The 14,035-nt window shown below is 37.9% G+C and overlaps 1 protein-coding gene across 2 annotated transcripts; it reads left to right on the forward strand.

The window, feature by feature from the left end:
- The first annotated feature begins 6 nt into the window (after window positions 1–6).
- Window positions 7–13,555, forward strand: SASS6 (SAS-6 centriolar assembly protein). Of its 2 annotated transcripts, XM_051624787.1 has the most exons (18): window positions 7–79; window positions 1,367–1,427; window positions 3,169–3,248; window positions 4,390–4,494; window positions 5,300–5,471; window positions 6,354–6,431; window positions 7,375–7,494; window positions 7,597–7,788; window positions 7,986–8,180; window positions 8,564–8,653; window positions 8,749–8,928; window positions 9,511–9,592; window positions 10,057–10,166; window positions 10,983–11,105; window positions 11,404–11,492; window positions 11,948–12,039; window positions 12,142–12,244; window positions 13,072–13,555. In XM_051624787.1, the coding sequence occupies exons 1-17, from the start codon at window positions 12–14 to the stop codon at window positions 12,225–12,227; spliced, it is 1,923 nt and encodes a 640-aa protein (XP_051480747.1). In that variant the 5' UTR covers window positions 7–11; the 3' UTR covers window positions 12,228–12,244; window positions 13,072–13,555. The 2 variants fall into 2 exon arrangements, with proteins under 2 accessions (XP_051480747.1, XP_051480748.1); XM_051624788.1 differs by lacking the exons at window positions 1,367–1,427; window positions 3,169–3,248 and having other exon boundaries at window positions 12–79.
- The last annotated feature ends 480 nt before the right edge of the window (window positions 13,556–14,035 follow it).

Here is a 14,035-nt window from a genome sequence, read left to right on the forward strand (position 1 = left end):
CGAAGCGCAAGATGGCGGCGGAGCGGATGTTCAACCGGCCGGTGTGCGTGCAAGTGAGGTGCCAGGGCTGCGAGGAGAGGTGAGGGGCCGGTGTGCGTGCAAGTGAGGTGCCAGGGCTGCGAGGAGAGGTGAGGGGCCGGTGTGCGTGCAAGTGAGGTGCCAGGGCTGCGAGGAGAGGTGAGGGGCCGGTGTGCGTGCAAGTGAGGTGCCAGGGCTGCGAGGAGAGGTGAGGGGCCGGCCTGAGCGGTGCGGTGGGTTGTGGCTTGCTTTCCTCACGAAATGCGCGGAAGCTTTTTGCGTTGTTCAGAGAGAAGCTGCTGAGCGACGGGACTCTTTCCTCTCTTTTCTTCTTGTCCCCTCACAGCTGCTGGGCGAGAGGCGAGGCTCTGCGCGTGGTGCGGGCAGTGAGCTAAGCAGTTGCTTGCGTTGTTCTTCCTCTGGAGCTGCTCAGGGGGACCCTCTCGTTTAGGGGGAAGGGGACTTGGTCGCAGCAAGGCTGGAGGTAGCTGGGATGGAGTGGCTGCTGTGTGTGCCTCGCCGGGGCGGAGCAGGCAGTGCTAGCGGAGAAAACATGCAGGGGCTTTACAGAAACGGTTTAGAGGACTCGGCCAAACGCCTCCCCCCTGCAGGCGACATGAGGGCTGTGATTTTTACCTCAGCCCCGGACGGGCGGGTCCGGCTGGCCAGGCCGGTGTTTGCGCGTCTCCCAGGCCGCAGCGGTTGCCCCGCGGGCGGGCCCGGCCCCGCCGCCTTTCAGCTCCCTCCGTCCTGCCCCACGGCGTGGGCAGCCCACTCGGCCATCTCCATCTCCTTTGCGGTATTTTATGTGAAGCATCTATTCAGGATATGGTGAATTTCGGTAATGTAGGTCCTGTCTGGATTAGACAGCGTGTGCAGGTGTGGAGGCTACTCTGGTTTGCCTGTATTGGAAGGCACAGAAAGGATGTCTGTGGGTGCACTTCATAATGCAAGTAACTTCTCAGATTACTCAGCAAGAAGTAAATGAAAGGTAGCACTGTATAAATTATTATCAAGAGTTTCAGTAATCGTTCAGAAATTTCGGCAGTCTTTCCAAACAGTTCTGGTTTCTGGACAAAGTTTTAAAACTTCTGCTTGCCATTAACTGGTAGATAACAAGCAACAAAAACCAAAACAAAACAACAAACAAACAAAAAAAACCTCTGATCTGACTGAGGAACTGTAAAGATATCTGAAATTATGGGGTGAAGTAGTCATCAATGGGAACTTTCTTAGTATTTCTAAGTTTTTGTTTTCAGTATGTACTCTCATTCCTGTAGTGGGGCTACAAACACATTTGGAGAATGTTTCCTTGATTTGTTACTAAGTTTCGTCTTTTTGTACACAGGAGATTAAATGTTCGTGTGAATATTGAGCTACTGTCAATTTCTAATCCTGTTCATAAAAAGGTTTGTGGATTAGTTATATTTGTGTCATTCATTAGCTATTATTTGATTTTCATTTTATAAGAGGACAAATAGGCAAAGGAAAAGCAAAACATAATTTTAATTAAAAAAAAAATAATTATTTCTTGAGTTGGTTTTGAATGATGTTTTTTTTCAAGCCGTTTTAGCCCTCTCTTTTAGTTTGGCTGTTCATGGGTCTTAGTAAACTTGCAAATTAAGAGTGTTTGGAGATCCTCAGAGGGACCTGACCTAGGATATAAGGGTGGTCTCACTTCCAGTGCACACAACGCTTACTCAAGAAGGTAACACAGTGGCTGTCTTTCCAAAGTCCTCATCTTAACTAGCAAAAATGACAACTTCCCTGTAGATGTAACATTTTGGTTTTCCATTGATAAGCATGTTAGGCTTTGAATGTTTGGAATTCATCCAGTGGGGGTAGGAAGGCAGTGAAAAAAAATTTTCTCAGAAAAAATACCAATGAGATTTCTGCTGGAGGTTATAAAATATTTTTTTGTTGTGTGTCTAATTTGTCACTTAAACTGTACATCCACCTGCCCTGTTAAGATTGGTCATTAGTTGGTTATAGTGTTTAGTGAGCAGAGATTTGTTTGTAAAGGAATGCAGCATATTTTGCAAGATTCTGCTGACTGTAACAATAATAACATGAAGTGTGAGGAGGCAGTTCAGTTAGGAACTGTGTACCAAGGTGCAGCTTGTGTCAGCAGGAGCCTGGAAATCCAGTTGGGTACATCAGCAAGTGATCAGTCTAAAAACATAACTTCAAGTGCTTGGATCCATTAATGGGACATCAAACCAAGCAGCATTCTTATCCTTCCCTAGCTGGTTTGGGGTGGCACTAGTTCTAACATAAGCTAGCTGCAGTTTGTTTACCCATCTCCAACTGTTTTGTTAGTGTTGCTGTTATCTGAATTACTGATACTTGTTTCAGTTGGGAATATGTTCATGTGCTATGGTCACACTTTGGTTATGTTAGATGAGCTGTCAGGTTTCTAGTTCCTTTCTTTCCTCTGCCAAGTAATTTATTATTCACACAGGTTTGAGCCTTATTCTAGAGAACAGGTGTCTAAAGTACCAGGTGTTTTGCATAACCCCAGCCTGGTAATGAAAGACTAAGGTTTACAGAGAAGGCAGCTTTTCCAAAACCCTGTGTAGATTTCCAACAAACAAGTTATTTTTAAAAACTAAGCAGCATAATGCTCCACCATCTCTTATGAGCTTACTGGACTTCAGCTGTATCCATTTTATGTTTGTTTTGCAAGGCTCTGTATTCAAATATATAAAAATCTCCAGAAAGTGGCTTCTTAAACTTTTTGGAGCAGTGTGCTCTAACAAACCTTCAGCTGTGGGAATGATGTGTTTGTGATCCGCAGTGGACTACTAGTGCTACACCCTACTTAATGATGGGGAAAAATAGCAAATAAATTTTTTCTGTAAAGTTATGAAGACACATTGAATCTTGAAACCTTTGCTGCTCGAAGTTGAAGGTTTTTACTTGGTTTGTTTTTGTGATAGTTTTCCTGTTCTTTCCACTGTAATATTTGAAGTTGTGTTAAATCTTAATGTTTTCCACCTTCTGAATTAGTTGCCACAATTCTATCTTATTATTTTTGGTTAAACAGTAAAAACATTAAATACTGTTTGCAATATTAGTATATAATATTTAAACAATCCTACATGGTGGTTTATAGTATTTTAAGTAATATGTAAATGTCTATCTTTTCAGGATTTAGCTGTTCGATTGACTGATGATACTGATCCTTTTTTTCTTTATAACCTTGTCATATCTGAGGAAGATTTTCAAAGGTAAATGAAATTAAGGCTTGTCGGTGAAACATTTCTAAATGGCAAAAAAGAATGAATAAATATTTTTAGCTTAGAGTGACCTCAGTATTTAGGTTTTGGCATTTTTCACTTGTGGGATTTTGTCCGTGTTTTGGTAGTATTGTCCTCTTTGACCAGTTGGTGAAACAGCCAAGTGCAGGAAAGTGATTGACTCAAGGTTATACAGATGAATGACAGAATCCTGCTGTGAAGTTCTTGGCATAGCTGCACTACCACAGCTTATATTATTGTTTGCTGCTTCTGTTTATTGGAACTACTTCTTATAGACAATTGTATACATGTGAGCTATTTCCAAGAAATCATTACAAGAGGAAAATCTGTTTGCATGGACATGGATTCAGACACCTGAGCCTTTGTTGTCTGAGTTTCTTGCATACTGATGATCCTATTTGGTCTCATTTAACTTGCTTGGAATTTGATAATCAAATCTGGGCATCAGGCATGAACATTTCAGCTTTATGCTTTCTTTTTTGGTGTGTGTGTGGGGGTTGGGTCTTTTTGTTTTTCTTTTGTTTGCCGGGGTTTTTTTGTTGTTTTCTTTTTAAAGAGAGATGTGATTAGTGTGTGGATCAAAAGGCAATAGTAAAATAGCATTTTAAACCAGTATGTAGAAGTGCTTTGTTAAACAAGGTATGGCTTTGTTTGTACACTGTTGAATGTCTGTTTCTTGAGTTTACTGCCTCTGTGGTGAAGGTGCACAGTTAAATAAACAAATAGGCAGATAAAGTTTTGGTAATGGCTGAGTCTCCTGTCATTATCCTTTGCTTCTTCTTTGTGCCCCTGTCCAATAACTGTACCACGCTGTGCTGTAAGGAAGATGTCTACTCAAAGGAGCACATTTGTTGTGCCACAATCACTTCTTTATTCCTTAGTGCAACCCTTTTGCAAGAACTCTAGAAATCAAAAATATCCTCTGGTGATTAGTATCCAAAGCATGATCACATTTTTTCTGTGTTCAGGATTGAAGGGAGCACTAGTGAACTTTCATGATGTGGTCAGAATTAGTTCATTGTACTAGTGTAAACAAAATGTTTTATAGGAAAGAAATTACACTTCTATACATTGTTAATATGATTTATTTTTTTCCATTCTGTTTCTATAGTTTAAAATCCCAGCAAGGTCTCTTGGTAGACTTCTCTGCTTTCCCACAAAAATTTATAGATCTGCTTCAGCAATGCATTCAGGAACAGAACAAAGATATCCCCAGGTAGGTAATAAGTGAGTGCCATATTAATCTGAGTGTACGTGTTGAGTTCTTGAAATACTTGTCAGCCACTGAGATTGGGAAGAGACAGGTAATTTTACCTTCCTCTGGATGTATCTGAGTATCTGTTGGTGTGTGTTACTGACAAAACCTGAAGTCTTGGGAGAACTGAGCAGTGGAATTGATGTCTGGTAATGGTCCTTTTGTTGTTGTTGTTTGTTTGTTTGTTTTTGTTTAGCATTTTGATGCTAGAGGGCTAGTCTGAATTCTGAATTTGATGGACCTTCACAGGAGAAGGCAAAATTAGGATGCATTCTGACAAGGATTTATTTTTCTTTTATTTCAGCATTTGGAAATTGAGGTGTGAGGAGACCTGAGGGCCGCTCTCCCCTCTAGCGGCCTTTTCGTGTGCTATTTTCAAATATATACTGTGGGCTATGATTTTTACTAAATCATAGGATGCCTAAAAGACAGGATTCTGTTTTCCTTTTGAATTTGGTTACTAAGGCCTTACTTGGTTTTGGACTCGTAATTCTAAGATTGGTTTCTGAAAACTTTACAAATAAACAAACTGATTAGTTTTGTGCATTTCTTAAGATAAAGTGCAAGCATTTTAGTTTATATTTGTTTGTAGTATTAACTACAACACAGGGATTGAATTTCATAGTTATTTTTCAATCAAAAACTGGACAAGTTTTTATTGCACATATAAAAAGATACTTTATTTGAAGATAGCTTGTACGATCTACAGGTGGTCTCAAGAAAAGAAATATGCTAAACATTTTTTTTTATTTTTTATTTTCCCTAGGTTTTTGCTGCAGTTAGTTTCTTCAGCATCTGTTCTAGATCACACACCTGTGTCTTTAAATGTAGTGGAGACCAACCCTTTTAAACATCTTACCCATCTCTCTCTAAAATTCCTACCTGGAAATGATGCAGAAATCAAGAAGTTTTTAGCCAGCTGTTTGAAATGCCTTAAGGTAAAATGGAGGCTTGTTAAGAGTTGCAACTAGGCTTTGATGCTGTGTACTTAAGTGGATTTTTTTCAGTCTTAATACTTCAAAAGTATGTACTGAATTATATGCTCTGGTTTGTTTTTTATTTTAACACATATGTCATTGCATGTGAGTATTTGGGTGCATGTTATAAAACTAAATTGTTACTGTCACTCTAGCACTGCAAACATTACCTGTATATTGAGCCATGTGCTCTAATGTGAGTGGCAGAAAATGGGGCATTGCAGACAGGCCATGTGTAGCGTGCAGCTGTTGGTGTCCTGTGCTGATTGCCAGAGCAGCTGCAAAAGTGAAATCCTCTCTGTTCTGCACCTGGGTTTAGGAAAGCATGTGTGTAACTCTAAGGGTTTATGGACCTCAAAGGGCTAGTAGCTATAAATAGTCAAGTAAAATGCTCATGCTGATACAGTTGGTTGTACACTAGGTTTTATTTAATGAGAAGCTAATGGTCTGCTAGTATGACTGCTGTTTTCAGTTTCATAGCCTGGGATTTGTGTTTCTCCTGTGCTGTCATGTTTGTAGCCACCTCATAAGTGAATCTAATAACATTAATTTACAGTATTTAAGTTGACTTGTTGTTCATGCAAGCACCTTGTAAACAAGTCTTTATGCTAAGATAATGTTTCCTTGTATAAACTTGGTAAGAATTTAGTTCTGGGTTTTTACCTTTTGTGATAATGCCATTTCTTGAAAATTTATTAATTATATCATATTCAATATTAGCTTTATTTAACAAAATTATTTTTCCACAAATATAATGGGTATGTGGTAGCTTTAGACAGGGTATGCTGGTAAGATAGAATTTGAATTTTGGGAGCTGAGGATTTTATGTCAATTTGTACATAGGAAGACAAAAAGATTTTGGAAGAAAAGCTTAGAAAAACTGAGGAGGATCTTACCAGACAACTGAGCTACACTCAACAGGTAATGTAAATTTTTAATTTTCCTGTTCTAAGTTGCACTTCTAACCCATAGAAAAATGTACCTTCTTTTGTGTACTGTTTGGTTAGCTACTGCCTGGCCAAGATAATTGACTTCAAGTGAATGAAAGTAAGTAGTCTGCTGTAGCTTTTCTTGAGAATGAGTAAAGCATGCAACTAAAGAATACAATTCATTTCTTACAGTAGCACAACAGAATTTTACTTTGTTTCAAACAGAAGTCTCTCTGTATATGCATACACAAGTTATATACTAAATACATGGCAGTGTGAAGGTAAACATACTCTACGTATTCTATGAATGGTTGGAAATCCTTGTATTTGGAAAAACTGTGAAACCACCATAAATAAATCAGAAATTGTGTTACTCTACTACTTTTTAATTTTTGCAGTCACCCCAGTAATGACTTGTTGTTTCAAGAGGATAATTGGGGTCAATAGAATTATCACAGTAAATTTTTACTATAATGAAACAAAAAAGTTCCATTAAAACTTCTGTGAAGCTTTTTTGAAATGGAGTACTTGTTTACCTCATCTTTGCAGTTTCAGTTGGAATTACCGGAATGTGTTTCCTAAATTGAAATGCAGAATTGCAAATCAAAAAGAGGAAAAGATGCTGCTGAAAACTTCCCCCCACCCCCCCACTAGAGCACTTTGTGTTATAAGGGTGGGAAACACTACCAGGCTGTTTTTTCACTCTTAAATAGTGGTTGAAAGAAAATACATTTGGCAATTAGGATTATTTATCCAGTGTCAGAAAGGTGCTTTTTAGATTCTCAGAGCCTTAGTTTCCTGTTTTCAGAATGAACAGGTGTTTTGGCATCTGGTGCTGAAATTTAGACTTCTTAATAATTCAGTGTCTTTTGTAAGAATATCAGAAACAGATAATTCAGTATTGACTGAATTCTTGCTTTGTCAAACTTTAACAGAGCTTGTCAGAGAAGAGCCGAGAACTAGACAAACTGAAAAACGAGTGGACGTCAGTCACTACAGCTATAACAAACAAACATACACAGGAGCTGACAAATGAAAAGGAAAGAGCTCTGCAGGTATGGCAAGAGAAAAGAATTAACAATACTCATGGATCTGAATAGTTTCTAGGCTTAATTTTCAGATTAATTGAATAACTTTAGTTTCTTTGCTTCTCATAGGCACAAGCTCAGTACCAACAACAGCACGAACAACAGAAAAAGGAATTGGAAAATTTGCATCAGAAAAGTATTCAACAGTTGCAGAACAGGCTCTCAGAACTAGAGATCATCAATAAAGATCTAACAGAAAGGAGATACAAAGGAGACTCCACAGTTAGAGAACTGAAAGCAAAGCTTTCTGGAATAGAAGATGTATGGCTTATTAATTTCCATAACCAAACTTATTAGAGTTTAAGCACTGATGGCCTATGCATGTAATAGAAAACACATCTTATTAAGTTTGTTCAGCTCCTCTGCATTCCAAGCTATGTTTACTATTTAGATATAGCTGTTAAAATTACTATTACAGGTTTTCTTTAAAAAAATAAAATTCCTTCCCAACATTCTAGGAATGTCAAAGAGCAAAGCAGGAGGTCCTGTCACTGCGTCGCGAGAACTCTACTCTGGATGCTGAATGTCATGAAAAAGAGAAGCTCATTAATCAGCTACAGACACGAGTTGCTGTTCTGGAACAAGAGATCAAAGATAAAGATCAACTAGTTATTAGAACAAAAGAAGTTTTAGATGCCACACAAGAACAAAAGGTTCCTTCAAGTTTCCAAATAATCATTTCAAGCTTTGTAGAACCTTCTTAATTGCAGTCTAGAGATTAGCAGCTGATCAGTTTTATGAATACAGCCAGTAAACTTTCACATTTAGTTAAAGATTCTAAATTACAGCATCAGAAGTATACTGGATTCAGTTTTACAAATGATGCTGCCATTTTAATGCTATAGTACTGCAGGAAGTTAGTGGTACTTCTTGTAAATAAAAAAGAGATTAATTGATAGCCTGTACAATTTGACAAAAAGCAAGGACTAATTTCTTGTAAGGATTAGTTCTCAAAGAGTTATTGATGTTCTACTTAAAGTCTTAAGTGATGTATATCCCATATCTTTATTATAATAATCTTAATATTCTTTTAAAGGTGATCCTGGAAGAGAGTACTGAGAAAAAACAAAATCAAATTGAAAAACTAGAGACAACAATTAAGTCACTGTCAGGTGAACTTCTTAAGGTTTGTCTGAACATGCCATTATCCTTAGGAAATTTTTATTGTTTTTAGATGTTTATTTTGAGAATATCTGATTTTTTTTTCTTTTTATTTCATAGGCTAATGAAATTATCAAGAAGTTACAAGGAGATTTGAAAACTCTAATCAGTAAATTAAAATTGAAAAATACAGTAACAATTCAACAAGAAAAACTATTGGCAGAGAAAGAAGAGAGACTTCAAAAAGAACAGAGAGAACTGCAGGAGATGGGACAATCTCTTCGAACCAAAGAGCAGGAGGTACTGAGAAGTTAACCCTCTGTCCTGTAAATGCTATTGTTGTATGTAGTGTGGTGGGATTTATGGTTTTTAATTACAGCAATAAGGTCTTCAGTCTTTCTATGAAACAGAATGTGCTCTTTTACCTAGTTAACATATTTTAATGTGTAATCAACTTTATTTTTTTCATGTTAAAATGATTTGCTTAATCTACCCATATTAAACAAAGCTAAAATTGTTAGGAGTACAAAGCAATATAATGGACGAATCAACATCCTTTAGAGGGCATATTAATGTGAAAGTTGCTGAAGGAGGCAACAACGGGAACAGAGTGAACTTTTTCTTCCATGCAGTATGTTCCCCTGCATAGAGTTCTTGCATTATTTAATCACAGAAAAATTAAGGATGGAAGCATTTCTGGCTGTCATCTTGTTGAAACCCTTGCTAAATGTAGGGCTTATTTTAAAATCATTCTCATACTGTTTTTGTAAAAACTGAGTTCAGACTTCTCTTATTTCAGAGATTTTAATCCTCATACTTTATTATAATTTTTCTTAGTTAATAGTAGCTCCTGATGGTGGTGTTATTATGGGAATATTTCAGGTTTGCAAGTTACAAGAACAGCTGGAAACTACAATACAAAAACTAGAAGAAAGTAAGCAGTTACTGAAAACCAACGAAAACGGTAGGTTTATACAGTTCCATTTCTCCCTCTGTAAAAGGGTGTAGTGATCTGGCTGCTGCTGAAAAAGAATGGAAGCAACTGTGTTGCTTTACCTGTGTTCTTGGTTTGCAAAGAGCTGCAATGAGTGTTGTTTATGGGAAGCTTCTCTGTAGTGGGTATGCAACAGGCTAGAGCTGCCAGTGGAGACTTCCTGTGTAGTTGGTGCTTATGGTTGCTTGGAATAGTGTACATGCCAGGGGACAATGCTAGAGGAAGGAACAAAATGCCATGTAGGGGTGGGGCAAGCTTGAACAAAAAGGCTTTTCCTGAGACTAGGACTTTGAATAATCCTTGAGCTTAAGGAGGAAAAATAAGTTTGCTAAGCTGCCACTTTATTGAGGAAGGGCTACTTGCTGTTTTAAAAGCTTGTGAGAGGTAGGATGTGAGCTTCACTTCGGTTTGTTTTTTTTTTCCCCTCTCTTCAGTAATCACATGGTTAAACAAACAGCTGAATGAAGTTCAGATGGGCAAGAAGCTGGAGACTTCTCCCAGTACACATGGTGCTGGTAGGACTGCCATTTCACCCCATGGCATGGTAAGATACAAGTATAAATGACATGGTTATGATGTAGTCATTGTTTGCTGAAAGCATATCCTTAAAAGAAAAAAGAAAAAGCTTTTATCTTCTTTGGGCCCTATAGTATTGTTTTGTTGTTGTTTGTTTTTTTAATACCATAGTACTCTGTTGTTGGGTGCTACTTCATACCTTGTCTTTCAAAGTGAGAATTTTCTAAGCTCCCATTTATTGAAATACACAAACAAATGCAAAATGAGCTCAGAAAATATGAATTGCAGGGTGAAGGGGGGTAAAAAAAGGCTGCATTTTTGTGTTCTGAGATTGACTTACATACTAACTATCTTTGTATAGTTTGAAAAAGAAAGTGTACTATTTGAATACTCTTATTAATGATATTTAGAAACAGGAAAATAAGGGTTAAGAAACATGATGTGCTATCTTTGTTAAATAAATACCACAGCTTGATGGTTCTTACTCTTGGTTGTCCCTGTATGTAGAGATGTCTATTGGCTTATTCATGCAGAGATCTCTGGTTTATAGCTACATTTAATGTATTAATCAATTACAGGTTGGGAAGCTTATTATGAGTGTATAATTATTGCTAAGAACTTACAATTATTGCTAATATAATTAGCTAAGAGTGCTCAATTTGTCTAACTTTTAACAAATTACAAGTTTTCATTACAAATCTGAATCTTGGAAAAGTGTTTTCTACCCATCATGGAGACTCAAATGAGGGTTAGCTTTGTAATTGTGGTTAGTAGTTAATTTTGGCATTTTGCAATTCAAAAATTGTTTTGTTCCTTTATGGATGTATTATATTTTCTCTTACAGCCTGATCGACCATCCTTTCCCAGCTTAGGAATGAATCATTCCATTTCTCCTTTGTATGCCTTCCAGAACTTTCTGGAACCAGCACACCACAAAACCATCAGCTCACAATGTCCAGTACCAAAGGCAAGCATTTGATAATTCTGCATGGCTAAGAATGTGACAGCATAAAATATCAAAGCTTGAATTTTTCTCCGAGTACATAAATATTTCCTGTATAACTCCCCATATTGCATATTAACATGATTAGTGATAACTAATGCTTGGTTTTAGTTCGCTTACTTGTGCCTGCTTTGCTGCACAGAAGTGCTATGTGAGTTATAGAAACATGAAACCCCAAAAAGCTGACTCTGCATATGCTCACTGGTGGACCATCATCTCTGGAGTAGCTCTCTTTTCACCTGCAACTCTCCTGTTTCTGCAGGTTCAGTTTAACACACAGCTTTCTAAAATGAATCCATGTTCAGATGTTCAGACAGTGACTGCAACAAGTCATCCAGCAAATAAGGAGAAGTAAGTGTCATTTACTGCAGTTTTAGTGGGGCTTTTTAAAAAATATAATTTTTATAAAGCCATTTGTCTTCTATGTGTGTTCAGAACTGAAGAAGATATTTCTAGTACCAAGCTAGTTCTGTGATCTGCCTTTTTCCATCAACATGGTAATGAATTTTAAGTTGTGGCAGACTTAAATTGGTCAGTAAGTATGGTTTGTAGATAACAAAGGAAGATTCATGGTTTCAGGAGTGGGTCCCAAGGAAGTTCATTCTCTCTCCTGGTGACAGATCTATGGCTATCAGGCAATGGGGCAGTCAAAAAATTACTTCTAGACTGTTCTCAGTGATGGTTTACCTTTAAATCATGAAGTTCATAGGAACACACAGTTCAAGTTAAGATGTATCCACACTTGTTAATGCACTGCTAACTTAACTGCCTTTGTTTATAATTTTAATTAAACTTTTTCTTTTTAGCGGTGATAATTTGGGGCTGGAATCAAAGTATTTAAAGAAAAAAGATGACAGCATTCCTTTAAGAGGGCTTAGTCAAAATACACTCAACTCAGGTATGTATGGAAATTGTAAACCAAGACCTTAGCTGAAATGTACTTAAAGGGCAATAATAATTATGGTTCTATGAACAGCCTCTTGCTTCTGCTAATCTACAGAGTACCTGAAACCATACGTGCCAACCAAAGCCCAGCCGGCACCACGAGCTGCAGGAACACCAGCTTCCGCTTATTTTCCTGGATAGAAGACAGGGCTCTTAAGGTAAGAGCCTGCTTTTTAACCATCTGGGGGGTTTGGATGTCTTGTAATCACGTATTTGTAAAGTAGCAATGTCAGATTTTCTAAGCCTGAATTTGTTTTCTTTGAGAAAGAGATTGTTATTTACTCAGATGACACTTCAGGATACTTGAGCCTAAAGATAAAGCTTTAAACAGCTGCAGCCTTAGTGGGAACAACACTAGTTTAGTCACTGGGACTGTGAAGAGTTTTCTCTTATACTGGAGACCTTGTACTCTTCCTAAAAACCCACTGAAGCACTTTTTTGTCACTTCCCATGGCAAGTGTGCTCTGGAACAGGTGAAATGTGCACTCCAGCATTCCCCAAGGGAGAACATTTATCTGGGAATACTTTTTTTGATGCCTTTCTCTCAAAGGCTAATGCAAATAGGAAGTGCTGGAGAACAGGGTCATGCTGTCAATTTTAATTATGTTCAATTATGCTAAGGTAGCAGGACTGCCTCACTAATGCTTCCTGACAGTTTTAATTTTAAAAGCCTGCTTAATTGTGGAACTAGCTTATTTGAATTGCACATGGATTTACAAATATATTTCACATTAAAGATGCTACATTATTTCACTGGTTATAAAAATCATAACTTAAAATTCTCACTCTTGGTTACCCAAGCTTTTCCATTGATCTGTCAGCATTATATTCTAGAGGCCACTATGCGTAAAGCATTATGAGGTGAAGTACCCAAACAGTTAACTATTGAAAGTATCATGTCTAAAAGCTACTTATTTTCACTAATCATAATTAAATTTCTGTAGAGTCTCACAGTTGTAAAGATAACTCTAATATTCTACTTTAGGTGGACTGAGTTGATTCAGCTTACCTGGGCTCAAATGCTAGAATTGTGTAACAGCTTCATTCTGTGCCATCTCTACGGGGACATTGACTAAAAGGACTGGCCTGCAAGTACTTGTAACATACAACATATACTTTTATACTTATTTTTATATTTTATACCTTTTAACCTTAGTTATTTAAGAGCATCCAGAGGATTGTATATTTAAGGGGTTTGTTTTACGGTGCAAAATGTGTATATTTGTTTATAAATTAGCACCACGTTAATGTATATTCACTTTTTTAGCATGTCTAAGTTTCAATGGAAATATTAAATTTTTTTTTCACAAAAAACTCTGGTTAGTAATGTTTTAAGAGTACTAAACCAACACCCCCCTGTACTGACATGACAAGATGAGGTAAGAGCTAAAGCAGTACCGTTTTGTTCACCTTACCTTCCTCTGGAGTTTTTTCCCAGCCCAGCAGTGCTTCAGGAGCAGCACTGAGGTGCAGCACCATCCCCAGGTGGCAGCTGGTCCCTTCTAAGGTCTGTGCTTATGCTGCTATTGCTCATTAAGTTATAAGAGGTGCAAAGTGATGAGCACCTGGTCTGTTTCTCTTGCAGTATACATGGGGTGCTATCAAACAGGAAGCTGGTAATTAAAATGCAGCAGCTGTCCAGATTTCCCAGTCCTGTTACAACCTAGAATGAAAATGGGGTGGGCCTGCGCAGACACCACTGCAGCAGAGGGGAGGCTGGTGCTGCAGTGTCATGGGGGCTCCTTCTTGGAGCTTGTGTCTCTGTTGCCATCGTGTTCCATTAGAGCCAAGGAAGCAGCCAGCCCTGCTGCTGAACAGAGGGAGAGCATCAATATCCCAAAGGCTCCTGCCCAAACAGGTAAAACACACACTGTTTTTCCACCTGCTTAAGACATATACACTATAGAATTTCAGTTAGGGTTTAAGAGACATTAACAATTATTTAAAAA

The sequence above is a fragment of the Apus apus genome, chromosome 7 (assembly GCF_020740795.1).
Source record: "Apus apus isolate bApuApu2 chromosome 7, bApuApu2.pri.cur, whole genome shotgun sequence".
NCBI classification, from domain to species: Eukaryota; Metazoa; Chordata; class Aves; order Apodiformes; family Apodidae; genus Apus; species Apus apus.

Bases quoted from the DNA above. Each gene is read 5' to 3' on its own strand.
- SASS6 (XM_051624787.1), top strand. From the start codon at position 12: ATGGCGGCGGAGCGGATGTTCAACCGGCCGGTGTGCGTGCAAGTGAGG. The intron at 8,929-9,510 runs GTACTGAGAAGT...GGAATATTTCAG, and splicing joins TTCGAACCAAAGAGCAGGAG to GTTTGCAAGTTACAAGAACA. The intron at 12,040-12,141 runs GTATGTATGGAA...GCTAATCTACAG, and splicing joins TCAAAATACACTCAACTCAG to AGTACCTGAAACCATACGTG.